Genomic DNA, 27,591 nt, shown 5'->3' with positions numbered 1-27,591 from the left:
AGATTATTTCATAACCTTGCTAGCAGAAGTTGGGGCCGTTTCAAGGGAAAGAAAACCATGCCAGTTAGAATCTGTAGGCTGCAAATCACTGGAGAAGTTCCCACAGTCACTGACGTGGTTCTGACTCTGGGCCCAGCAATTTTGCGGTGCCGTGCTGGTGTCAGCTTTTTGGCGCCAGCGTCGGTCTTTTTTTGGTGGAAATGCATTCAACCAGTTCTAGTTTGGGAGCTGCGTCAGTGGAGAAGGGGTAAAGGGGACTGCTGCCGTGGCTCTGAAGGCAGATTTCCAAAGCTTTAAAAAATTGCCCTATTGATGTTATGTCATCAAGGCTTAACACACTTAACAAAAAGTTCAAGCTTTGTGGCCTGAAAGAAAGAGCCACTTAAAAAAGAGAGGGAAGAGTTCTTCAAATTAAAGGTGTTTTGTGACACTGAGTCATAGGAGGGACTTTTGTCTGTTAAATATTAATATAGATCAAGCGTCTTGTTTCCTTAATCAACTCAGTTCTGTTTTTAATCAGTAAATCATGCCGTAATGGGCAGTTCATGGCTGAAAGGGCTGCTGGGTTAGTACAATGGGTGTTACGTTGATACTGTGAGCTAGCAAATCCAGTGAGTCATCCTTTTTCACAGTCAGCCGGTAATGCATCAACACCCTAATCTCAGTCAGTCAATCCTATAAGGTAACAACAATCAGGGAACCCCATCAGCTCTGGGGAACGTCAGCCCATTTTTCGTGGCTTTCCTTGTAGCCAGCAGATATCCAGGCCAACACTTCCTGTGTGTTTGCCAGTCGTTGTTTACTAATGCAGATGCATTTAAAGGGGGAATAAAAAGAAAATCATTACATACGTCATGGTCCCCAAAATCTTGTCACTTGCCTGCAGAGTTGACATGTTCATATAGAGATTAATAAGGTACTAATATGCAAAATACAATAGATTAGTGGAGCTTTTCAGACAATACATTCATTTTAAGCAAAGAACAAAGGGATAGGTTTGCCATTTTATTTTGCAAGCTTAGCAGTTATTTCTTTTAATTAAATGAGCAGAGCCTCCACATAAATCATTGAACTGTGGTGCGGGTTCATATTTTTACAGCTACCACTTATTTAAAAAGAAAAAGCAAAACAAAAAAGAACAGTTCTGCAGCTTGGGCCTACAAGTCTTAATATTGTTTTTTTCACTATATAAAAACACAACCTTCCTCTTGGTGAACCTGTTGCAGTTAAGCATCCTTGTTTTTGTCTCTGCCTTCAGTTCCCACAGCACCTCCGCAAGAAGTCCAAGTTGTTGCTATAAATTCAACTACTATCCAATTCACTTGGAACCCTCCACCTCAGCAATTCATTAATGGCATCAACCAGGGGTACAAGGTAAGTCTCTGAATATGCTTCACTGCTTATTCTTTTTTCTTACATTTTAAGTCAGTTTTTGATGTGTTGACAAATTTCTTTAAAATGAAATATTTCATAAAATATTTGAAGGACCAAATAACTCTTTTAAATGTCCAATGTCATCCTCTATCTTTACGTTTTGTTTCTACACAAACTGAAGTTTGCTCATGACTGACTTTGACCTGACTCTCAAAAACAGAATGAAAAAAAAAACAGATTACTCAATATTTTATTCACTATTTTAATAATTGAAGTTTGGAAAAGAAATGGAGTTCAGCTCAGAGGTCATGTCCTTCTCTCTGCTCCTGTGTTCTTGTTTACTCCAAGTCGTAATCCAAGTCAAGCGCGGGGTCGATTCCAAGAAGAAGAAAATTACTGATGGAGCAAAAAATAAACGAAGGGATTAAAAAAGGGGAAATATTAGTGGATGCCAAGAAAATATGGAGAGAGAGAGATCATAATAATAATGGTAATAAAGAAGCAGGGAAATGGGGACGTGTGAGAGAAAACGACTGAATATCGTGAGGGATCTTTATGTAGTTCTGGTCGGCAATTTATTTTTCACTTCATTGTAGCAGCCAACCCCTAAGGAACTGATTAAGATGACAAAGAAAACACATCATTGTAGCTTTGCGTCACTGGGTCTGTTTTAGAGTGGGAATATTGGTTGATAAATACTATATGGCTTTCCATCTTTTGGATGTGACTCTCTGATGTTGCCACTGCAGCCTGTGAGTGCTGCCGTGCACGTGGGTGTGCATCTTTGGGTGTGTTGTGCTGCTTAGAGGGGCAGTTGATAATGATATTAATTAAAAGAGGATATGAAGCAAAGCCTCATCTCATTTCACCCCACCCTAACCCCCACAGATCACTGACTATATACAATGCCCTTAATAATGTAGCTCAAAACTCTCGGCCAGATAAAGAACCAGACACTTCTAATGAGTTTCATGTCTTTTATTTACTTGTCCTTGAAAGTATCTTCACCCATTCCTTCCTGTCTGTCAAACACGTCATCTCTATAGGGCAAAAATATGCGTTTCCATTGCAGCCCACTTCTAAATACACACCTTTACACACACACACACACACACACACACACACACACACACACACACACACACATTATCAACAGAAAACCCAATCATCCCAGCACCCTTTGAAAGTGAGCTCGAGGATGCCACATCAGCACTCTTACTCCACTGCACTGTACTGTGCAGATAATACAGTAGAATTATAATTGAAAACATAGAAAATGCTGTTTTACTGTGACACACTGGGTGCAGTGGTGCACCCTTTAGGAGGAAAAGCAAAGCTTTTTTGAGCTGGTGTCCTGTTGCAGCTAGATGTGATACAATGTGCACAGCAGATCCTTTACTGTAGTAATCCGAAAGATTTCTTTTTCACTTAATGCGTTTAGATCCACGGAGCTATAGAGGTGAGTTTTTGGAAAGCTTGTCCCACTGTGCTGTTTTAAGTGAAACATGTAAGTAAGTAATATCAAGAGGATGTGCTGCTATAATCCACAACACCCCAAAAACCAGCATGGTTAACAAGCATGAGACATTTTCTCTGAATAAATAGCAGATGTGCTGTTCATGCACAGTAGTAACAGAGTGGAGAAAGTTGCATCGATGCTGTTAGCACGATGTGACATTAGACACAAGCATGTTGTCCAATTAACAGTGTAGCTATGAGAGAAAATACTGTAACCTAAAAAAAAAAGCCTTGAACCTTTGAGGCAGCACATCGCAGAGCTCACAAAGAAAACAGAGCAGCGAGGCATTGTGCATGCAGGTCAGTTTTTTTCAGTCATCAAATGCTGACATATAGAGCCTATTTTGCCAAAGAATCACACCGGCCTCAATGGCATGTTGACGTTCAGAGCCACACTTAGCAGTCATTATTACTGCACATATCTGAAAATGTGGTCTTCATCTTGATTTCGGTTGTATACCTTCGACATTTTGTGACTCCGTTGTGGACAGTTGTGTACTACCACACTGACAAGCTCACACAGCCAAGTAAAAAACAAAAAGTCCAGAGAACAGCTAACGACAGCAGCTTGTGCAGCATTGTTTTCTCTATGACTTTATTGGCCTCTGACATTATTGTGCAGAAGTTTGGTCCATTCTTCTTTAGCAGCGTTGCCTCAGTTCATTGAGGTTTGTGGGTATTCATTTATGGACAGCTCTCTGGACTTTGACTGGGCCATTGCAACACCTTGGTTCTTTACTTTTTCAGCCTTTCTGTTGCAGATTTGTGAAGCTGTAGCTGTCAGACAGATGGACTCAAATTGACTGTAGAATACTTTGGTATACAGAGGAGTTGATGGACTCAGTGACTGCAAGGTGCTCAGGTCCTGTGACTGCAGAATAATCCCAAATCATGACTGAGGTGTTTGTGCTGATATGCTGTGGGGGGTTTTTTGGTTTATTTTTCCCAATTATGGCATCGTGCCAAACATCTCCACCTTGGTTTCATCTGTACAAAGCACAGTTCAGATGCAGCTTTGCATTCAGATTCAGTTCTGTCCACATTTTAGCCAGTTATTTATTTTTTCATTAGGGTCTATCAATATGGGCACCCCATCATAGTGTTGCCCGTGGCTTATCTCTCATTATGAATATGTGAGTGTTTGCTTTTCACTGTTTGTTTTTGTGGTTAAAGCAATAACGCAAGCCAGGCTGCAGTGGGTTCTGAATATAAATGAAGTCTCACTATAAAGACGAATTAACCTTTCATTAGGCATTTAGTTAGACTGATTATCAAACTTAGCGTATATCCTCAGATGCTGCTGTGATTGACAACGGCCTGCTGGCAAGACTTTAGAAGTGCTACACTGATAAATAAAAAGTATGCTTGTTTGGAATGCAAATAACTTTTCTCGAGAATAAAACATGTTTATTGTTTAGTTGTTTGTCAGATTTGCCAGTAGCATTTGGCAGTTTTAAACTTTAATGACAAAAACTCTCGGGTATCATTCTAATTTGAAAAGATCCACTGTGTCCCATACTGTGGTACAAATACGTTTTTTTTCATAAATGCGCTCCCAATAATGGATCCAGTAGCCTGGAGCTGCTGAGTCAAAATAAATGACAAAAATAGTGGAAATATAACTCTGATGGACATTTCGGGTTCTGGGGTGACCTGCTGGACTTATGTTGGATTCATTGACTATTATTGCTGTCCCTAATGACAATTTTTCTAATTTACCACAGCTGCTAGTGTGGCCAGAGCAGTCTCCAGAGGACGTTACCATAGTAACCATCACCCCAGACTACCCCAGTTCACGCCACACAGGGTTGGTCAGCGGCCTCAAGAAATTCACCTGGTACTATGGCTCTACCCTCTGCTTCACAACGCCTGGAGATGGTCCCCGTAGCCCGCCCACTCTGGTGCAGACGCATGAGGACAGTGAGTATTCACACATGCACAGACACACACACACGCACACGAGCAACAGCGTGAATAAAGCCAGCAAACAACACAAAGAACTCCCCTGTGAATAATAATAAAAGTGCATTAGCTAGTTCTCCGTTCAGTCCAGCTGTTTTTATCAGTGTGATACACAGCTGTGTACACAATACCCAGCAAACACAATACACCTGCACTCACTGCTTTCTTTCAGGCTCTTAGTTGCCTTTCACTCATTTTTAATTTCTTTGTTCTTAGTTTCCCCGGACGTCTCCCGGTTCCCTTTTATTTATTTATTTTTTTCTCTACGTTGTGTCTTTCTAAAGGGAATTGACTCATATGTTTTCAGGCTTAGTGGTATTTATAGCCCACTGTTCCATGGATAAACATAATAGCTGCAACTCCCAGCTACAAGTGCACATGCACACCATCACTCCATCAAATAAACACAATAGCCTATAGGCAGGCAGACGAGCAATTATTACCAACCAGTAATTATTGAGTGGGAAAGGGATATTAGTAGCCATATGTACCGTACACACATACACACATACACAGCAGTGGCCAGTTATTGATTGGTTGCTGGGCGTGTCGGCAGGGTTAACGGTGGGTGTAATTCTTGCTTGATGATAGCTTTTTGCATCCGCGTGTGTGTGTGTTTGTGTGTGTGTGTGTGCACGAGTATGAGTGTATGAGAGTTATTGAATGTCTCAGATGAATAGCTTAATCGCTCTGCAGGGAGAAGGGGTTAGAGAGCGATTGATGAAATGAGAAATGGCAGGGTTGCACCCACCTGTGTGTGTGTATGTATGTGTGTTTGTGTGTGTGTGTTGGTCAATGTGATTAGGAAGAGGCTTGTGAAGTCATAGGCCATAGGTAATATGCTGTGTACGACAGAGATGTGTGCTTGTTTGCAATCAAAAATTGCCTGATCCACATCACTGTGCGTGTGTGTATGTGTGTTTTGTTTTTCAGCCCCTGGACGTGTTCGCCGTCTAAGCTTCACTGAAATCTTGGACACATCGCTCAGAGTCAGCTGGGCAGAACCTGAAGATAAGAACGGCATCATCACCGGTTAGATCTTTGCAACATGACAGTAAAACTAAAGGAGCAAAACAAAACTGCAGATAGCCTCTAATAATTTCCCCCCTTTACCCTCCATCTTTCCTTTATAATCAAGAAACTCTCACTTTACCAGGTTATTCACATTTTTGATGAGATAAGTAATCTTCTCAAATGACCAATTTAAGTGAATTTATAAAAGCATCCCCTCTCGGTATAGTTTCTTCAGTTTCCTCCACTTAGTCTGTTACTGCCCCCCATCTCTAAGAAGACGTTTGTGTGTAACTGATTCATCATCAGCTAATCCTTTCCCTTTGCAGCTTGTCTCCTCTTTTTGTCTTGAACATGCCCTCATCCCACGCCTCCCAACACCCGTGGTCTTGTTTGTGCAGCACATCGCAGAGCTCAAGGCACTTTCCCCCAGATTAATTTAGCCCTACCTCCTCCTTGGCTCTGTTAGTCAATGGGGAACACAACAAGCTGCTGTGCATTAAGCGATAACTCTACATTACACGTTTGTGTCTTTGTGTTGTTGTCCAACATTCATCCAGCACCTCCACCACAGGACCACAACCCGACAGCACAGGGAGCAGTGGCTTTCCAGTCAGCATACACACTCAGAGGAGTGAGAAAATGGGTATTCAATCAAGGTCACCTTGCACATTTACTCTTTTCTCCTCAACCTGCTTTTCATCCAGCACCTGGTGAGCAGGGAGACAGATGAGGGACCATTCACTCTCTCCGGGGCTTTACACACAAATGGCCTCACTCACACACACATTTGAAGGTGGAGTGTGATGCATGACTGCAAAGATGCGATGGGACAGACAGGATTTTGACTGGAGTTACCCCTTCTGTACTCTCCCCTCCTTTATGGCTCTGCACCTCTCATTATTTGTACGTGTGTGCGCTTCTGCACACGTGCTTGTGTGTGTACTTGTGTCTGCTTGTGTCTATATGCGCCTTTATTAACCCAGCGTGTGCGCTACACCCCGCAGGTTACATGCTGTGGTGGGAAGTGCCGAATGTGGAGTCAAGTCGCGAGGAACGCTCCTTGCCCAACTCCACCCTGCAGTACCAGCTGACCGGCCTCACCTCCACCACCGTGTACACAATACAAGTGGCTGCGCTCACTGCTGCAGGACGGGGCGTGGTCACATCCTCCACCATCTCCACCGGGGTCCCACCAGGTACAATAAATAAACGCACCGGTGCCTGTGACAGCGGATGTTAAAAACTGTTTTTCATGTGTGTGTATCTGGGGGTGTGTGTGTCTGTTTGTGTGTGTGGAGCCGAGTAAATATGAGTGATGAGCTGTTGCGATGCCATTGTCTTCCCTCAGGCTGATAAGTAGCTGTTACTGTGAATCCATGAATCATCACCCACACAGCGAGCGCACACATCGACAAACACAGTCACACACAAGAGCCGGTCATTTACAGCATCTCAGAGAGTGCTTTAGTGTAAGCTGCAATTGTGTGTGTGTCTGTGTGTTCTGTGCATTTGGACTTAGGCCAAGTTGCAATCATTATTAGCGCTGATTAACTGCAAATGGCAAAGTGGAAGAAATGCAGCAATGGAAGAGAGAGGGCAAGAGACAATCAAAGAGCAGGACTGAAGAAGGGGGAAAAAGAAGAAGATGGAGGAACATAATGAGGGAAGAACAGAAAACATGAGAAAATCCAATCTCCAAAGAGTCGAAGACCAAAGTGTCTCAGAAATGGACTCAGAGGCGGAAAGCAAAGTGTGGGAGAATGGAGAAAAAAAACACAGCTCATACAGCGGGATTTCTGTCCTAACATTTTCTGATTACTAATTTATGAAGAAAAGAAGAAAAAGTGAAAGCAAGATGGATACAGACAGTTCAGATTTGGAGGTTATTCATTAATTCATGAAAGCAAAAGACTGAAGGAAAGACGAAGGGCTGAATATTAGGTGGGGAAAAAGAACTAAAGAATGAGCAGCGAGAGAGCGAGAGAGGAAGAGAGAGATCCACAGAGTATAGATTCTTGTCTTGTTTATTTATTCATATATTCATGGAGTTTTGTCATTCATCTGCGCAAGGCAGCTGATATCAACATTTCCACATATAACCCTTACAAGTTTGCTGCGTGCATTTACAGAGCAGAGTTTGCTGATAGCTGTAATTTGTCTTGCGGTGCATACACGAACCGCACTGTATCCAGACTAAATGATGCCTTGTTTCCACAACGGTTGGACACGTCCGCGTTTTGTTGTCCCGTTTCAATGAGGAATCCTCTCAGGTATTCTTCGAAATCTGTCCAATTTACGCCATTTGGCTTAACGCGTCGGCTTTACAAACGTGTATTTTGTTGTGTTCGGCATACACGGCGCTTGCAACAGAATTGGATGGATTACAGCGGATCACGCCGTCCAGAGGTACCAAGTATTAAGCAAACACAGCCGAGAGAAGTGTTTGAAAAGAGGCTCTAAAGTGCTCGGTCTTGATTGAGTGAGATAATTTAGAAGCAAAGTGGATTGTGATGATTTTTGATTATGCCAATTTCATTAACAGAAACAAGCTGTCACATATTTTATCTGTTAGCTCCTGATTGAAACGAGCGGATTTTCAGACGCCGTCTTCCGAGCCGTTGTCATATGTGCCGCCTGCCAGACCAATGGCAGTTCAATTCAACAGCTGTCAGTGAAGAAGTCTATTCCAAGCCAGCTATAAAACGTGTGAGTGTGCGCGTGTGGCATTTGAAAGGTGGAGCTGTAAAAACCTTTAATAGGAATATTTAGTTCTGCTTGAATTGTGCATACAAAACGTATCATTATTCCTCTGTGATTTATTCAAGGTTTTAAAAAAGAAAACTCACCACAGGGAGAAAATAATAGTTGTTTTGTGGTTGTTGTCGGCCAGATTCAGCTCGGCTCTCATTCTGAGTAAGACAGAAGCAACTTTTTAGACTTTTAGTCGGCCGTGTTTTGTTGTCGCTGAACAAACTTGGGCCACATCAGTGATTTTTTTATTGTCAGAGAATTTCTTTTGTGCTGTTAGATGAAATAGTTGATTTCCAATTATTCTTTCTTGCAGTTATTGATACTGTCACGCTTTGCTTTCAAGTGTGTAGCATTTGCCAGTTGGGGATGACAATTACTGTCTAATTAGCTTTGCCGAGACAAGTTATCATCACAGCCAAAAGCTTTTTAAAGTTGATGTTTCCACAGTTAATCATTGATATTTTTTGGGGGGGGGAGAGAGAGAAAATAAACAGCAAAACTGAAATCCTTTAGGTTCCAGCTACATTTTGTCAGATAAGCTCTGCAGTTCTGTACTTCGCTGATTGACTGGCTGCTGCTGGAGTGTACAGGTGGGGGTGGTCATCTCCACCAAGTCAGATTCTCACTTTTGTCATTGCCCTCCCACAATACTGTCATAAGAATTCAGCCTATTTTGACATTTAGAGACTTTATATGGGACATATTGAAACCTTCATCTTACCTCCACTGCTGTGCTGTGTCACTGTCTCACTGCATTGTGTTATTGACCTTGGAAATTTGGACTGAATTCTTCTGAGAGAGAACAAAATGCAGAGATTCTTGTACTTTAGTTAACAACAACCTTTTTAATCATACTTTTGTATGGTCAAACATGGACACATTAAAAAAAGTACTGGAGGAATTTTTTTGGCTTTCGTACTTGGCAGCATGATTCATGCTTCTTTTTTTCTATCTCACATTAGCCATGTGGCAATTCTCAGACATGTTTTTGTCAGTTATGCCATTTTACATATTTGTATCTCTTTGCAGATAAAAACATTTCAGTGTTAATATATTTTTTATTCTGCTCTTATTTACAATCCAGAATCTTCAATCCTACAATCAGTCTTCTTCCATGCTGTGGACAATTCATTCATTTGTCCATGTGTCCTTTACTGTTTGGACAAAACACAGGTCTCTAACTGGATGTGTATTTATGTGGTTATCGCAGCACCTGCAGTAGGAGGTGTTTTAGTTTTCTTTCCTCAAATCTAAATCCACTGGCCACTTTATTAGTTACACCTTGTTAATACCGGTGGGTTGCCTTCAGAATAAGGTGAACTATTCCTCAGAGATTTTGGGCCATGCTGTGATAGTCTCACAAACTTTTTACACATTTCTCAACTCGACATTTGTAATACAAATCTCCTTTTCCACATCATCACATCCCAGGGGTACTCTGTTCAATTGAGTGTGGAGGCCATTTGAGAACAGTGAACTCATTGTTATGTTCAATAAACCAGTTTGAGATGGTTTGAGCTTTGTGACATGGTGTGTTTTCCTGCTGAAATTGCCATCAGAAGATGGGTACGCTGTGGTTAAGTGTGCCAAGAGAATATCCCCCACCATTACACCACCACCTGCAGCTGAAACTGTTTATACAAGCAGGATGGAGCCATGCTTTCATGTTGTTTACACCAAATTCACTTTCTGTTCAAATCCTGTTCCTTCCATTGTACACTTTTGGTGATCCAATGCAAATTGTAGCCCCAGTTTTCTGTCTGTAGCTACCAGAACGGGCACCTGGTGTGGTCTTGTTCTGCTGTAACTTGTCTGCTTTAACGTTCGTCGTGTCGTACATTCTTCTGCATACCTTGGTTGTAACAAGTGGTTTATGAGTTCCTGTTGCCGTCCTCGCAGCTCAAAGCAGTATGGCCATTAGTATCAACAAGGTGTTTTCACCCAGAGAGCTGAACTTGCTGGATATTTTCTCTTTTTCAGACCATTCTCTTTAAACACTAGAGATCATTCTGTGGGAAAATTGCACAGACCAGCCCGTCTGGCACAAACAACCATAGCATATTCAAAGCCACTTAAATCACTTTTCTTTCCTGTTCTGACGCTTGGTTTGAACTCATCAAGTAAACATCTTAACCATGTCTACATGCATAAATGCACTGAGTTGCTGCCATGTGATTGGCTGCTTAAATATTTGTTTTAATGACTAGTCGAAAAGTTATACCTAATGAAATTGCCAGTGAATATTTAAGAGATCTTAAAGCCATACACAGACTTCTGTTCTCATTAAAAAGGAACATGTAATAATCTTTTTTTCCAGTAAATGTTTTACATATCTGCATGATTATCAATAATATGCAGCAGTGACAGGTATCTTGCAAGCACTATCTGCATATAGGCTAAAGCACTGTTTTTTCTGTTTTCTATCTGCAGAACTTCCTGGTGCTCCTTCAAACTTAGTCATCTCCAACATCAGCCCTCGGACCGCAACGGTGAGATTTCGACCCGGTCCTGATGGCAAGACTGCCATATCACGGTGGATAGTTGAAGGACAGGTGCGTGTGACTGTGTTTGTGTTGCATGCACACTTTTGTGGTCAGCTCTTATTGACAAATCAAGCAAAAGAGAAACTGTCTTCCATCTGATTACCTTTTCAACAGGTGGTGAAGGATGATGGAAAAGAGGAGGAGTGGAAAGTTGTGTACCAAAAAGACAACCAGCCAGATGCAGACACTCTGGAAATCCCAGACCTCACTCCTTTCACTCAGTACAGGTGAGCAGCAAACACACATATCCCACGCTACCACCTGCACACACGCATGTAATCAACAGCTTCCTCAAACACATCTCACTCTGCACCAGGTTCTGCTGTATTGCTGGGCTCAGGAGAAGTTAGATAAATCACACAGACACACAGAGAGACAGTTCCATCTGAGACTTTTCTGTTTGTCAGCACCTTCACAGCTGCTGCATGCAGATCCTTATTACCCTCCTGCAACTAGCCAGAGGGAAGGAGAAGGATGAGGACGGGGAGAAAAGAGGTGATCAGAAAGTGGGAAGGGCAGCAGAACACATTAAAGAGAAGACGAGACAAAGGGATTAGAGACGAGGAGAGGAGGAAATGGAGGAGGACAGCGGAGTGTCTGTAATCCCTCCTCAGGGGGAGCTTGTATTTTGTGTATGTGATCAATCGCCATTCTGAACAGCAGCAACTCTTCCCCCTCTCACTCTCTCTTTCCTTCTCCTTCTCTAGCTATCTGTCTGCCTATCTTTTCTATTTATCGGGCAATCTGACCATGCCTTCCTCTTGCTCTCTGTATCTCGGCCTTCATCTGTAATGGGATTGCAGTGTGTGTATGCACGCGCTGTACACTCACAGGGATTATGTTGTCACAGGCGACACCATTGGGACGTTAGATGAAGTGATGCACTTGTCAGTATTTCTTATCCCCTGCTTTAAGTCCCTCTTTACACCCTGCTCTCTATCTCCCAATACAGGGACAAAAACTCAAAGATGTAGCCTCTTACACAACCTGCACGCTCACACGGTTTATCGTTCAAAGCCACACAGAAGCACGGCTTCTTTTAGAAGTTACAAAAGTAACAAATACTCCCTAATGGCTCTGCTTTCTTATATCGCTTTTACTGACTGAATACGTGGCACCATCAGTCAACTAAACAAACTCTGCCGGAGAGTTCCAGATCAAAATACTGAAAGAAATATCATATATATATGAGATGGGACAAATTTGATCTGGGCACAGAAAACTGAAATGGTTGTTAATCTGTGCTCCATTCAGTAAGTTTTGCTTCCTCTTCAGTAAAGTTACATGTGGATGTCTGACATACATTTAAAAAATGTGCAAGTACAGTTTTTTTTGTTTGTTTTCTTGTTTTGATTTGCGGCTGTAGTTTTCTGGGTATGTGTCCCCCAATATTTGGAACTTGTGCATTTGGCCCCCGTCCTCATCTCCAATAAAAGCATAAAGAAAGCAGAGGGTTTGTTTAGGACAGAAACGCTAACATTACTCAGAGAGAAATGCCCCTAACAGAAGGAGGTCTCTTTCACTCACCAATAGAGCTTTTTTATTGGCAAAATATGAATTATGAGTTCATACAACAACTGGACCTTGAGTGGTAAATGTAATTCTCTCTGACACACACTCAGTGTCCAGTGGTCTCAGTCAACCACTCAGCAGCAACTCCTCTATTGCTGTGAGCTTGCAGGCAGCTTGATAAGATTGCAGGATTGGGTCTAATATCAGGACATAAAACGATGTTTTACGAGTTTAGTGTTTTTGCAAAAAAACTAAGCAAGGTAAAGTTGCCTGTCCTGGTTTTTATTCAGCTCTAAATGTACCTGATTTATCAGCAGGCTGATATTGCCACTCTGTATTAGCTATTGGCTGATATGTCAGTATCTGTATTTATAATGACTGGTTTAAAAAATAAAGAAAACAGGAGAAACACCCTTCAGCCATGTTATCAGCATTGATGTCAGATCATTTGTCCACCAGAGGGTGTTGTACAACTTCCCTGCTAGCAACAAGTGTTTGGAATGCCACTAACACAACAACTAGCTGATCCGAATCATTCAGAGCGTAAAGGAGTCATCCCTCGCTGTATCTATAAAACAAGTTAACTTATAAAGTGTACTGTCTAAAATAAATACACAAATGTTAGAGAAATCTGTTTGTTTAGTGTAAGCTACTTTCAGCTGCTCCCTTATTCACAGGGGTTCAACACGGTAGGTTTGATTAGGTAACATTTTTACACTGGATGTCCTTACTGACACAAAGGGATTTGTGGCTCCTTCATTGGGTCAAACTAGGGATCTTTTACTTGTTTGGCAAATGTGTAAACCACTAGCCTTAGGAGCCATTCTGTTTTGTGTGCCAGAAAGAAAAATATATCAGCCGAAGTATCCAAGTATGAGACTTTCAAATCCTCTAATAACAGTACCGCTTTTAAAAATGCCATATCGGTCAGCCTCTACTGATTCCTTAAATTCTTCCCACAGCAGAGATATTTGTATGTCTGACCTGTTTTCAGTGAAAAGTTTGAATATAAGCAGAAATTTAGCTGAAGCACATCTGATTTATTAAAATCCATGACAAATCCAAGCAGCGCATGTGCAATTAACCTCCATCTCCCTCGGTGCTCCAACCTAAGCTACACATGTGGTTCCAACAAATGTGGTAAAACGAGTAGACATGCAACAGCAGTCTGGCCAGCTGGGATTTAAACTAGTGACCAGGCACACTAACAGCTCATCTGTCAGGTCACACAGCTAATAGAGGTTTTACAAGCCTGTTTTTGAAAGTCTGTTTTCTTGGATCTGCATCTGCTTGATAATTTTCTGGCACCAGACAAACGTGTTTGCCCAAAGAAGGAGCACAGCTGAAAGTGTGGTTATATGCTGATTAGGCAGCACAGTTCAATTTGTGTGAACCTTTTTTGGCATGAAATTTCATTTGTGCCTAAATCTGCTTAGACCACATCTTCTCACAGACACAGAGAATTATCATAGAACACAGTCAGACTCTCCAAAATCACAAAACACGTCTCTTAAATGATTTTCCACAGCACTACTACAGCACTTTGATAGCTGCATAACTGAAAGGATTATTACATATCAATGTAATCCAGGGATTTCCAAAAAAAGTGAAAGAAACAAATGGAATTTTTCAGATGTAGTTGATCAAACTCCTGAAGTTATCTGTACTGTTTGCTGATTTAAACCACCAAGGCTTCATTCATTTTAAACCTCTTGGTATGCAGCAGGAGTGGGTCAGATCTTAATTTCATAGATTCCAAATTCCAGTTTTGTTAAGAGTATAAAAGCAAAAATGTAAACAAAGCGATGCTCTGATAGTGGAGGCAGAAGCACCATTGATGGGTTTTATTGGATTATTGTATTCCCCTCTGCTCAGACCAACTGGATGGCAAAAATCAAAAACCTGCTTACTTTATGCACACATGACGCAGTGTGAATCCTTTCATCCCCAACTTAAAAAACTCACCAGACATTACAATGTGATTTAAATAACATTAACCACATTTTTCCCCTCTGTTGGATAAAGACTGATACTTTTGACACAGACCTGCTCGTGTTTATTGGTCTTTTATGTGCACTCACCAGCCACTTTATTAGGTCCTTCTGTTCAGCTACCCCGTAATCTAAATATCTAATCAACCAATCAAATGGCAACAAAACATGACATGTAGAAAGGTCAAGATCACCTGCTGAAGTTCAAACGGAGCATCAGAATGGTGAAGAATGTGATTTAAGTGACTTTGAATGGTTGGGGCAGATAGATTTGTTTGAATAATCAGACACTTTGCGTCAAACAGCAGAATGCCACAATTGAGCCACTCCTGTCAGCTAAAAAACAGGAAACTGAAGCTACAACATGCCTAGTCTGCTGTGGCACTCAGATGGTATGATCAGAATTTGGCGTAAACAGCGTGAAAGCATGGATACATCCTGCCTTCTGTCATTGGTTCAGGCTGCTGGTCATGGTGTAATGGTGCCCCTCAAACATCACAGCCTACCTGAGGATTGTTGCCAACCTTTATGACCACAATGTACCCATCTATCTAATGTTGCTTTGAGCAGTATAATGAGCCATGTAAACTTGTATCACTGTTCTCAAATGGCCTCCACAGTCACCAGATCTCAATAGAACAGATCACCACAGATGTGCAGCTGACAAATATGCCACAACTGTGTGGTGCTATCATGTCAATATGGAGCAAAATCTCTGAGGAATGGTTCCAGCAGATCGTTGAATCTATGAAGAGTCAAAGCAGATATGAAGGCAAAAAGGCTCCATGCCAGCACTAGCTGTAGCTAATAAAGTGGCCAGTGTCTGTAAGTACAGAGAAAAACCACTGAGTCCCAAATAATTGCTTTAGTAATTGTGTGCAAAGCCCAATATTCCTGCAGGTCCAATCACAGTCTGTTCATTCTACTGCTAAGCATGTATGTTTATCCATATCTGTTTTATTTTAAAGGTGCTTCATGAAAATGAACCTCTGTCTTCTATTCCCTGATTTATCTGGGGCTGCTTTTGGAGTGGATGAGATGAGCAGAGGGGCTTGTGATTGGTCATTACCAACTCGTGCCCCTGCTGTTTCTGTATTCTCCTGTTAATAATTGATGCAGCCTCTTTTCCACATTTGGATCAGATTGCACCATCACCTTTGAAAATGAAAACATTTGCCGCTCACACCCAGCTGTGCGATTAGTGAGCCCTAAGAGTCGACAAACAATGACAGTGATGATGTTTAGCAGGTAGAAACTTTACCACGCCACGTCGAGATTTGCTAATTAGTGTTACACTCAGAGGCAAATTGAGGCTGATGGGACTTGAATTGAAAATATTTGAAGAAACGTATTGAACCCGAACACACCCCCACAGCCTGATTGTTATAAATTGCTGTCTCCAAGCCTATTAAGCTCCCCTGATCAATATCATATTATCAGAATTGTCTTTTCTGACTCTGAAAAGCATAAAAGACATTAAACTGCTTTCACTGGCTTTATGTGAAATGAGCTCACCTTGTATACAATGACTATTCCTGTAACTTTGCTTTCTGTTCGCACCAGGTTCAGGATGCAGCAGGTGAACATCGTCGGATCCAGTCCCATGAGCGCCCCCTCTAGGCTGATTCAGACCTTACAGGCTGCCCCAGACACACACCCCTCTGACCTCAGCCTTCTGTCTGCTACACAGACCAGCCTGCGATTCAGCTGGAAGGTACTAACACACATACCAGACACACAGTAAACTGTGAAACCTTCCACCCTGATTCTGCCCCTTTACACTCCTTCAGAGAGGGTTAATTGGGACTGCCTTTGTTTCTTCGTGCTGCATCTCGGTGTCTTTGCTCCCACTTTAGTTCTCGTGTGCATATGTATGTGCACGTGCACTCTGCAGCAGCAGGACTGAACAGGTTGAGTGGTTGACAGGCTGTAATCAGTGTCTCTCCTGGTTATCAGTGTTAACACTAATCTGTCACATTTCCCATTCACCATGTGGACTGCTAGCTGTACAAACTGCAATGTAATTTTCTCCTCACTGTCTTTTCTGTTTTTGCTCTTGTTCCTGCTCTTCGTCCCTCTCTCTTTTCCCTCCATCTCTCCTTCACTCCCCCTTCCCCCCTTCTATTATAACATAAATGGAGAGCAGAGTATTTTCCATTTAAGAGTTGGAATGAGAAAAAGAGCCTGTCAAATCAGACACAGACACTGAGGTGCTATGGGCTACCTGTGCAGCATGCTAATGGGATTTTACCTGCATGTTAGCACCCAGCCTCAGCTATGCTAGGTTTTCTGCTGTAATGGAACCGTCACAATGGTTTTAGCTAAGGCTATTATTCTAAGCTGCATATTAAGGGTAATAAAGCTAATGTGACATTCTGTATTATGGCTCCTAAATGCTAAGCTGAGCTAAATCACCAGGGTATTTAAAATGACTGGGTGTCTCACTTCCTTATCTGTTGCACAGCACAGAGCAAACGCTGTGTACAGTGTTGGTTAAAATCTGCTGCAGACTTATATACTGTGAGCAACCTGAACTTTCTGCTGACATGATCTTAGGACAGTGAGTAATGGTTGTGGAAGTAATGCATGATCAAGGGTGGGTCAGGGGCAGAATGAGATGACAGAAAAAGTGTGGACAGGAGACGAAGAGAGGGTCGCAGGAAATGAAAATGGAAGTTAATGGAAGTGAGTAAAAGAAGATGACAGAGGGTGACTAAGATGGGGAAAAGAAGTAGATGGAGAGAAAAGGATCAGGAGATGGGATGTCAAAGGGAAGAAAATGGTAAAAGGTTTTTTGATGTACTTTGACACAACAACAAAAATAACCATATTCTCGAGTGCTACAAAAATGCCTTTTTTTCACTTGTTCATCATATTGTGGAGAGCCGTTTTCTCAGTCAGCTTGTTACCGTGAGTGACGGGCTCCTACATTTCACAACATGCTCACATTTTCGGTTTTTGGCGATTTCACATTTCAAATAGCTTTCTTCAGTTTCTGACTTGTGATTGCTTTGTTGGAGCTTATTTGAAATTTGAGTTTGTCAGATTTTATCAGGACAGCACTTAAAATATACTTTTACCTAGCAATAAATATTTAACTTTGGAAAGAAACACCTCAAGGGAATTCTGAATGGTTAGAATGGTAGATTTGCTTCTGTGCTTGGGATCATTGTCCTGTTGGACGGAGCTGTTGGTGTCACATTTGACTCTAAAATACTTTGGTATACAGAGGAGTTCGTAGTTGACTTAGTAACGACAAGGTGCCGTGTGACGTGTTTGTGCTGATGTGTTGTGTTCTCCAAACATGGCGCTCTGCATTATGGCCATACATCTTCACTTTAAAGTTGTCTGTCTAAAGGACATTGTTCCAGAAGTTTTGTGGTTTGTTCACATGCTGAACCTTTCAATCCTAACCTGTGCTGCTATGTTCATTTTAATTGCCCCTTGGGGATAAATAAAGTCTTCTGATTCTGATTCTGATTTTAGAGAGTCTTTCTCCTGGAACCCTTCCAACCAAGAGATACCTGTTCAGTCTTTTTCTATTTGTACTGTCATGAGATGTAGCCATTGTTTTTTTATTTAGTAGTATGTTATGAACACCTGAATACTCCAGCCAAGCAAACTGCCAAACCACCTCTCTTTATAGAGGTGCTCACACTTGCTGATGATCAAATGCAATACTTATTGTCTGAATTCCTGTGCGGTAAGGACGTACGTTTTTTTCTAGCACTGCAGAGTCCTTTGAAAACTTTCTCACATTTCCTTTTTTGTTGTATCAGCATGTTAACCGTTATTTTTTTAGTCTCTATCCCGTCAGTTAATTCCTGCCGAAATTAATTAACTGCCCTCAAGTAGATTGATGCTCACTTCACAAATTGTTGCACAAATTATTGTGATGCTTCTACAGTTCAGGGCTGTGGCATGCTCACCTGCATTTTTTGAGTCAATATGGGAACAAAAAGCAAAATCAGATGAAAAAAATAAATAAAAGATTTGCTTGGGAGAATGTTGTGAAAACAGCTTCCTACATGTGATGTGAGTCTTATACTGATTTCTTGCATTCGTGTGTACTTCCATGCACAAGTATGGAGGAATGCAACATGACCTTGGCAACATGACAGGAACAATAAATACAAGTATTTCTCTCTAATCTGCGCCTCTCTTCCTCTCACTGTTTGTTTCCTTCCAGCCTCTTTCAGAATCTGAGTACAACAGCAGTCCAGAGACTGTGGGCTACCGTCTGCGGGTGTCCAAGACAGACGGTCAGGGGGAGAACAGGAATGAGGATGTGAAGGGTACTGGGGGCACCAGTGAGGCCACATTAGAAGGTCTAAATCCCTTTACCCAGTACCAGGTTCAGATACAAGCCCTCAACTCTATAGGACCAGGACCGTGGAGTCAAACTGTCGCAGCACAGACCACAGAATCTGGTATGAACATAGACCTCATTGATCCATCTTTCATCTTTGCAAGTGTCCAGCAGAGATCTCTGTAAGATATTGTATTTGTTGGGTATAAGAAGGCAGATGGATGAGGAATAAAGTGCTCCCATTACCTCCCCGTGTCTCTTCTCATCCTGCCACCTCTCTGTGCCCTCTACACTCTCCCTCTGTTTCAGCGAGATTAAGATTGATGGGGAGAGGGAGGAGGAGATGATTGAGATAAAATCGAAGATTGGTTCAGAGAGTGAAGTAGCACTGAGCGGTGTGTGTGTGTGTTTCTCTGTGTGCTCGCTAGTTCCATCTGGATCTCCAGTGAATGTGACTGCCGAGGCAGTGAGTTCCAGCAAGATCCTGCTCATGTGGTCTGCTCTCCCTCAGTCACAGAAGAATGGAGTCATTCTGGGATATAAGGTGAATAAAACCTGCAAGTCGTATCCTGGCATCCCTACTTGACCTCTTTAGTCCATTATCACTTCCTGCAGCAATCACACACACACACACACACACACACACACACACACACACACACACACACACACACACATATATATACAGTATATATATAACTTACAATCTGATATAAGCTAAACATGATGCAACATCCTGTAATTGCTCCAGTTTGTTCTTTCTACTTGAATGCTTTTAAAAGCACCCTGCTGCAGTAAGTGTGTTTGGGGGCCATTTGCGTGTAATCACACGCACGCATGTGAGAGAGGCTTTAGTGATTAATACGCTTTCATAAAACAGCAGTTTGTGTGATGTTGTAGTAGAAACAATAGCTGGATTATTCATTCACAAAAATGAACAATAATCCACAAAGGCTGCTGGTTTTGCAATTACTTTATTTGTAATTTAGTACATAAAATGCAGTGTAGGCAAGAAAATGGGATGTTTGTGTGCATATTCGTGGATTGACTGTGCTTTACAGACTCTGCATGAGTATTCAAGTCCAGCCTTTCCACCCACTAAAGATACATAGCCTGCAGTCTATCCACATCTGCCAAATTAAAGCTTTACCCTTTCTCATATTTCCCAAAAAAAAAGCAGACATGTCTGTCTCATTGTGAGCCCCATCGAAGACATACTTGACATAAGCTGCAGGTTTCAGAGAAAGAGCTGGAAGAACAGTGTTGATAGTGAAGTGCAGGGTGCACTCATTTTCTCATCACTTTTGGCACTGGCAGTCACACCTGTGTGGGTGCACCTGTTTTTCGGGGTAGGGTTTTTTTGGACTCCAAAGCTCACCCTGGAGTGATGTATGTACTCCACTTGCTTTGGCTTTTAAATAAAAAGGAAAACACACAGCAATTGTCTGCATTTTTAAGTTGCCTCTCAAACATTCATCAAAAGAAAAAATAAAATAAAGAAAAATATTTGTGCTAATATAGAAGCAGCTGTGAGTTCACCTCTTAATCTCCACCCAAACACAAGACAGCAGAACAAAGATTTGAAAGGGGGAGAATTTATCCTCAAACCCATGGACATGGTTGTGTTATAAATACATAAATCTGCAAAGGAAAATAGGCTGTGACTGTCTGATATAAACCGGTGCCATCTATTAAAAAAAGGAAAAACGCTGTGTGGAATCCAGGTCATCCACCATGCCCAAAGCACATCACACTCCACATCTGTGTGTTTTCTTGTGCCCTCCTAAGGATCACACTGAGCTGCATGCCTAACATGTTAATAGATGGGAAGTGACTGCCAGCAGCAGCTTTTTAACACCTTCCATGTGCTAGTAGATGCTGAATAGTTGTTGCTGCTTCCTGCTGTGCACTCCTTAAGACTATTTCTGTTTTTAGACACTTGGGTTTAAGGTGACATTTTCCTTCAAATGGTTTTAAGTGTGCGGTATTGATGTTCACGCTCATGAATATTAAAAAAAAGAAAAGGCGAAAAACGAAGAACAAAAACAAGAGCGAGCAGCTCCTGACATATTTTTTTAAAATCGGAAACTGTAAAAATACAGCGTGCACCATTTTGTTTTCTTAGTGGCTGGCACTAATGTCATTTTAATTTTAGGATCGGTTTTTGTTGTTTGAGGTGATGAAGCCTGTTTTTCTGTGCCGTTGTCCTCCGTGGCTGTCAAAAACACATCGCTGAGTCACATCGTCGCTCAGGCTCACGCGCTCCATCGTTGACTTGGCTATGATTAGCACTGGCACTGTATTGTGAGTCAGTTCCACGCACACCACTCTAGTGTTAGAAATACTTGCAAGCACACTAAACCAGCAGCTGAAAAACAAATACACTTTGTATGCCTGTGTGAAAAACAAATATTTTTTTTAGAACCGAGAATAACTTTATGTGTTTTTGACCCAGTTATGTGCTGCAAAGCAGATAATGGATGGAACACTAATATTGTGTCACCTTAATAACTTAGAAAATACAGATTTGGGGTCCTTAAAATAATCTCCAGGATGTTTGCTCAGTGCAAACCAGGTAGTGTAAAAACCTTTTGATCACAGACTATAAAAACTCAAATATATCAGATGTCCAAATTCACCTAAGTAAAGAATCACCTGCAATAGACTGAGACGTGAACACTGATTAAGCATAATGGTGCTTTATCCTGCACATTTAAACACTGGAAACAAAGCTTTGCCTCCCTGTGACCCTACACGGAGATGCACATCGGTTGTTGTTTTGTTTGTTGTTTTAATTTGCTTTTTTATGTTCTGCTGATTTGTAGCCTTAACTGATTATATTTTGGAATTTATTACTTAATTTCTTTAAACTGTGTTGCATTCTGTGCTGTATATAAAAAAAAAATTAGGATATTATTGTTATTTTTATTCAGATAATTATTGCAGTAGCCTGATGTACATCTAAGATAGGAGTGTTTAGGCTACAGACACTGAACAAAATTGAAACAGACTGCTAGATGTGTTTGTTCATTTCTGTGTATGTTTTTTTTTTCTTTTTTATGTGAGATATATTTGTTTTGGTCGCTTTGTGCAGGTTTTATACAGCAAGAAAGACTCAGAAGGTCCCCCCAGTGTTCAGGTGGCAGAAGGAGAGGGGAGTGTGTCGCTGCTCCTCGGGGCCCTCCAAAAATACACAGTGTATGTGCTGCAGGTGCTGGCATACACACGTATGGGTGACGGCCCACCCAGCAACCGCATACTGCTAAGAACCAAAGAAGATGGTAGGACCCAGTTTTCTCTTACCCTGTCTAATCACCAGCTTTTTAATATATGTTTTCATATCTTCTATCTTGTAAGTACTAATTCAAGAGTGATGTGTCCAAGTGGGATTTATCACTTACAGACAATCACAAGTAATCACATGCATATAACTGACACACAGCACAAGCAAGTGCAAATAAGACCCAGATCACCATATATATATGCATCAGGAACAAAAAGGTTCAGTTTAAAGCGAATGTCACTGCAACTTCAAAGGAAGTCCCCTTGACCAAGAGCACTGTTTTCTCAGTCATTTAAAATTGACTTCCTGCATTGTAACCAGTTCTGTCTGCAATATACACAGATAAGAGGAAAAATCTGCCATTATGAAGTCTGTGGTCATACAAATTCATCCATCCATAAACCTTCAAAGAGAGTAGTATACTTTTTCTAGATGCTGATCAGGTGCATTCATTCGATCCCCGTCCAGTAAAAGTAGCAGAAGTCAAGGGTTTCCACACCTGGAGGGAGAGAGATTTGTACTTGTTAGATGGACCTATCAGTGTGAATTTTATATGATAAGATATGATCTGTAATATTGCCTAAATACATATGTGTTCTGAACACTTTAGTTTCAGCCCTTTTAATAGTTATGACGTTAGGAAGATTAGCCGGCAACTCTGGATTTTTCTGTGTTTAACACAGCTTAAGAGGAGTTGAACAAGACTGAGCAACATCAAAGGCAGACTGCAGCACTGTCCGTAAGAGCACACAAAATGTATTTTTTTTTAACGTTTGACTTTGTACAGTACCATAGTGGAGTAGGAAACAAAAAATCAACATGGAATTTGAAGTTCAGACTATCACTTTCAACTCAAGGGATTTAACAAAAGTATTGTAACAGTTTAGGAACTGTTTACTGCTGTTTTGTGGAGTGGAGTGGAGTTAATTCTAATTGTTGAATTTACCTTTGGTAGAAGCTCAGTGGAGCTCTCAGTATGAAATCCAAATCAGATGTTGATTGAGTAGAGAAGCGAGGGAAGCCATCATTAGGCTGAAAAAACAAAATAAATCTACCAAATTTAGAATCTGGTAAAATCTTAAAAAGAGATGCTCTGGCCAACTCAGGGACACCAAAGTCTTGAAAGAAAGTGTTGCATGCAGAATTTCAAAAATAGTGTCATTGTCCAAATACTTATTGACCTAGCTGTATGAAGAAGAGCAGTAGTCCTAATATGCATCCCTGTGGCACACCAACTGCATAAAAAAAAGAAGGTGCACCTGCCTCTGTAGCTGTAGTATGTGGATAGTTTGGGCTGTTTGAATCTGGCAAAAATCATAATTAAAGCTGTTTTCTTCAATATTTGGTGAATATTCAACATGATTTGTCGCTGACTTTAGAAAAACAAAACAAAGATTTATTAAACTTTGAAAGTTGTTTGTTTATTAAATAAATAAATAAGTTGGTAGGGGGCACAGATTTATTTGTTTGGGGTTTAGGCAAGTCTGAATTTGCCTTAAACCCCGAGCTATGAATTTACAAGGTCATAAAGTCATCTGTTGCCATCATGTGAGGTGTGTGGGAAGAGAAAGTGGCAAATACAAACGCAGGCCTTCAAGGGATCTACATGGAAAGAAAGGAGAAGTGAGCATTATAAAAGAGTTGCTGTGATCGTGAGACAAAGGAGATCATTCTGATTCTTCTGCAGATTCATCTACAGATACTTTGTTATAACTTTTACCTCCTACATACAGATTGATTGATTACAAAAGGCCCTCTTTGTGTCATCTTTGCTGCAGCTGAACTAAACAGCGAGTAAGGCGTTTTAGAGAAGCATGAAAGAACATAATCAATGATTTCATTAATCACCCAGCCGTGGGTATTTGTGTTCATGTGTTCCACGCCTCTGCATCAACCTGGTAACCACGGCAGACTTTTCAGGATGGCAGTAACCTGGCCTGTTCTTTTCTGAATCATGAAGTACACTTGGGCACTCACACATACGCACAGAAACTCCCATCTGCTCACACACACACACACAGACTGAAACCCTCATAGACACACTCGCTCTCCTCTATCAAACGGTGTCACGTTTGAAAAGTTTTTCTCATTTCAGGATGAAACAAGAATGAGGAAGTCAATTCCCGGCGATGTATAATGAACCTACGCATACACCTACTGTACCCACAAGCACACACACACACAGACATACGTTGACATGTATTTGCTGGTGTGGAACATGTGCTTTTATCAGGAACAACGACAGCCCGAGTGAGGCTGAAAGAAATTACATTTTCTGTTTTGTGTCTTTTACAAGTACCTCTTAAAGATGTGTAAGAAACTCACTCAATGTATATATTTGTGTGTGTCTGTGTGTGTTTTGGCGTGTATATGTGGAGAGCATATGCACGTACATCTGTGTGCTATAATGCTAACATATTACAGTATAAGAGCCAGATGCTGAGATACTCTTTTTCTCATTACCGAACTGAAGCACTTCTTTTGAGCCTCTTTTTCTTGCCGCTGCTGCTTTTCTCTTAAATTGTGTATTAATATCTTTTAATTCTGCTGCCAACTCCTTTCTCTATTTTTCTCTCCAGTCCCAGGACCCCCTGTCAGGATGGTGTTTCCAGAAGTTCGATTGTCATCCGTTAGGGTGGTTTGGCAGCCACCTGCATCCCCCAACGGCATCATATTAGGTATAAAAACAAACGCCCACATATACAAGTGAGCAGATATTTGAAAGCAAAATTTAAATCATAATCCATTTTTCATGCTTGTAGCAAATGATTTTGCAGTTTCAGCCACACACGCGCGCACACACACACACACACACACACACACACACACACACACACATCTACTGTGACAAGTACAAACTGTAAAATGGAAAAGATTCCCGCTGTCTCTGTATATGTGTCTGTACCTGAAAAAAGACAGCTGTAGGTGCTTAAGGCACCTTTCCTAATAAATATGACCATCTATATATATTTATAAATAAATGTGCAGATTCATGCATTATCACCGTGCGGTGTGAATCGGAAAAATACTCCAGGAGAGGAGGAGAGGTGAGAGAAATGTGTGAGCTGCTGAGCTGGAAAGAGAGAGAACAGAAGGGGAGAGACAGCAGACAGTAGATGTATAGAGGTGATAGGAGGGACAGGTGTGTGTGTGTGTGTGTGTGTGTGTGTGTGTGTGTGTGTGTGTGTGTGTGTGTGTGTGTGTGTGTGTGTACGCAGTAACTGGGTGAGGAGTGGTATTTGTCCTCTCAGTGGGAGAGCGAGTTGAACAGGACAGTTTGAGTGATGTGTGACTGTATTGTTAGCGGGAGGACATTTAGTGCGACACCACTCTGTAGCAGAAGGATGAGTGGGAGGGCAAATCTCACTCTCTCGATCACACAGACACACACACAAACATACAGCCCTACTGCGTCCTTGCTGAGCATGTGTTGTGTGTGTTTATGCAGATACAAAGGTCTGTAGAGTACTGGTTTCTTTAGTCCTCATGACTCCCTCATTTCTCCTTGGGTTCTCCACCCATGGGGGACTGACACAGAAGGTGGACAGAGGAGAAACAAGACTACAGAAGGTGCACAATCTAATTTGGCACAGTGCAGTGAGGCATTTTTGTTCTTTCACCCTTCTATGAATATAATACAGCCACACATACACATTGAAGTAATAAAATAGAGGACACATTTTACTCAAATGTGTGCAAATTGTACTGCAAATACTTACATGCTGAGTACTAAAATGCATACTAAAAAGTATTCTCCCATTGGTTTGCATTTCAGTGTGTCTCTTTGTAAAGTTTACAAAGGCACACATTTAAAGATTTCCTCTAAAATGCTCATCATTGCATGTATTGCATCACTACCTGCTGCCCAAATTCAGTCTGAATTTTAAAAATCTCTTATATTAACTGTGCTGGCTTGTAGATTAGTTAGTGTGAAATGATCCTTTAAACACATAACTGCAAAAGCAAAAGCTTTACCAGCTCTTTATTAGTGTGGCAATTTAATCAGCGATGGATGGATGATTATTTTCTTTGCATGAGAAAGAAAACATTAAGAGAATATCACAAATTAGAACAGTAGCAATAAAAATGCAGAAGTTAATTAGTAAAGCAAATCAAGGCATCAATATTCCCTCTAACTTTAATTAATGCATCCATAATTTTGCCATTTAGCACTTCTTTAAGGGTCATGAAACATAATGTAAAGAAGTATGAATGCAGCTCTAAACAACAGATTAACTGAGACGGTCTGCAAAACCCTCATTTTAACTCATTAGGTACTCTCTTTGTTCAGCTTTCAGTCATAGATCCAAGCTAAATAAAATTTAAAAAAAAAACTAGGAAGCTGAAAAATATTTTTTTTTATTTAAGACCCTCAAGGGGTCCTAAAGGAAAACAATCTGTATATCTCTACTATGCTTAAAATACTATGGTGTACGAAAGTTTATGAGATGAGAAGTGAGACGCTGACCGTGTTTAAACATGTCTTGATCTTTTGGTCAGTCAGTGAACAACACTGAACCAAAGTGTGAATGTCTACCGTGATGCATTGTGATCCAGTCGCTTAACCCCTGGCTGAGGTGGAACCGGACATCATAGACCACATATCTTACGATAATGTAAACAACTATGTGTTGTGATGTTTCCCCAACAAGGACCATAGAGCATCATAGTCCTTTATAGTCTTTTTATCAAGTGATTTTCTCTTGTAAATGCTAACAATTGTATTTCCTTCTTTTGGTAGCCTTTGCAAAATGAATCAGATGTGTAATTGGTCAGAGATGGATAAAAAAAACTGTTCAGAAGGCCGTTTGATGCTCTGACAGAAATAACATAGGGAACAATAATATCTGAACACTAGTCATCTGGACACTTCCAGCATGGACTTGATAGACACCTTTATCTCTGTGTCGACTGTTGATCACCCTTTCTAAAATGAGTGTGAAGTCACAAAATAAAAAAAGCCAGTGGAATATACATTACACTCATTCTGGAGTGACGCGAATTCAGAAACAATCTGCACGCAATCACTTCACTCTATTACAGACAAAAGGTCAATCATTCACTTCATACTGATCATTTATTTGTTTAATATGCATGTATCCCCTTTAGCATTTCTAAATCAAATTAACCTCTCTCAGCTCTTACTGGTGTCCTTCTGGTGACATTTTCTCCATTTGTGGCTCTTCAAAACAGTCTGCTTGTGTTATACCATCGGTGTCTGTCTCTCCAGTCTTTTCAAAACCCTAAAGGCAAAGAAAAAAAAAATTGGTATACATTAGATGCACAGTCTGCTAGTCTGCTCATGCAAACCATAATGAAATATAGTGCATCGTA

General features: G+C 41.1%; 1 protein-coding gene across 3 annotated transcripts in view; it reads left to right on the top strand.

Moving 5' to 3' along the window:
- Positions 1-27,591, top strand: part of LOC120728643 (protein sidekick-1-like) — a 282,587-nt gene that overhangs the window by 221,426 nt on the left and 33,570 nt on the right. For all 3 annotated transcript variants that reach the window (XM_040023681.1, XM_040023682.1, XM_040023680.1), the window contains 11 exons: positions 1,259-1,374; positions 4,617-4,812; positions 5,788-5,886; positions 6,873-7,064; positions 11,050-11,171; positions 11,277-11,389; positions 16,229-16,379; positions 18,855-19,095; positions 19,403-19,518; positions 22,069-22,255; positions 24,837-24,935. In XM_040023681.1, coding sequence (XP_039879615.1) covers positions 1,259-1,374; positions 4,617-4,812; positions 5,788-5,886; positions 6,873-7,064; positions 11,050-11,171; positions 11,277-11,389; positions 16,229-16,379; positions 18,855-19,095; positions 19,403-19,518; positions 22,069-22,255; positions 24,837-24,935 — 1,632 coding nt within the window. The remainder of the gene's footprint in view (positions 1-1,258; positions 1,375-4,616; positions 4,813-5,787; positions 5,887-6,872; positions 7,065-11,049; positions 11,172-11,276; positions 11,390-16,228; positions 16,380-18,854; positions 19,096-19,402; positions 19,519-22,068; positions 22,256-24,836; positions 24,936-27,591) is intronic.

This window comes from Simochromis diagramma, unplaced genomic scaffold, assembly GCF_900408965.1.
Source record: "Simochromis diagramma unplaced genomic scaffold, fSimDia1.1 OVJJ01000302.1, whole genome shotgun sequence".
NCBI classification, from domain to species: Eukaryota; Metazoa; Chordata; class Actinopteri; order Cichliformes; family Cichlidae; genus Simochromis; species Simochromis diagramma.
The sequence above is the reverse complement of the archived record's forward strand: the minus strand, read 5'-3'. Positions and strand labels throughout refer to the sequence as shown.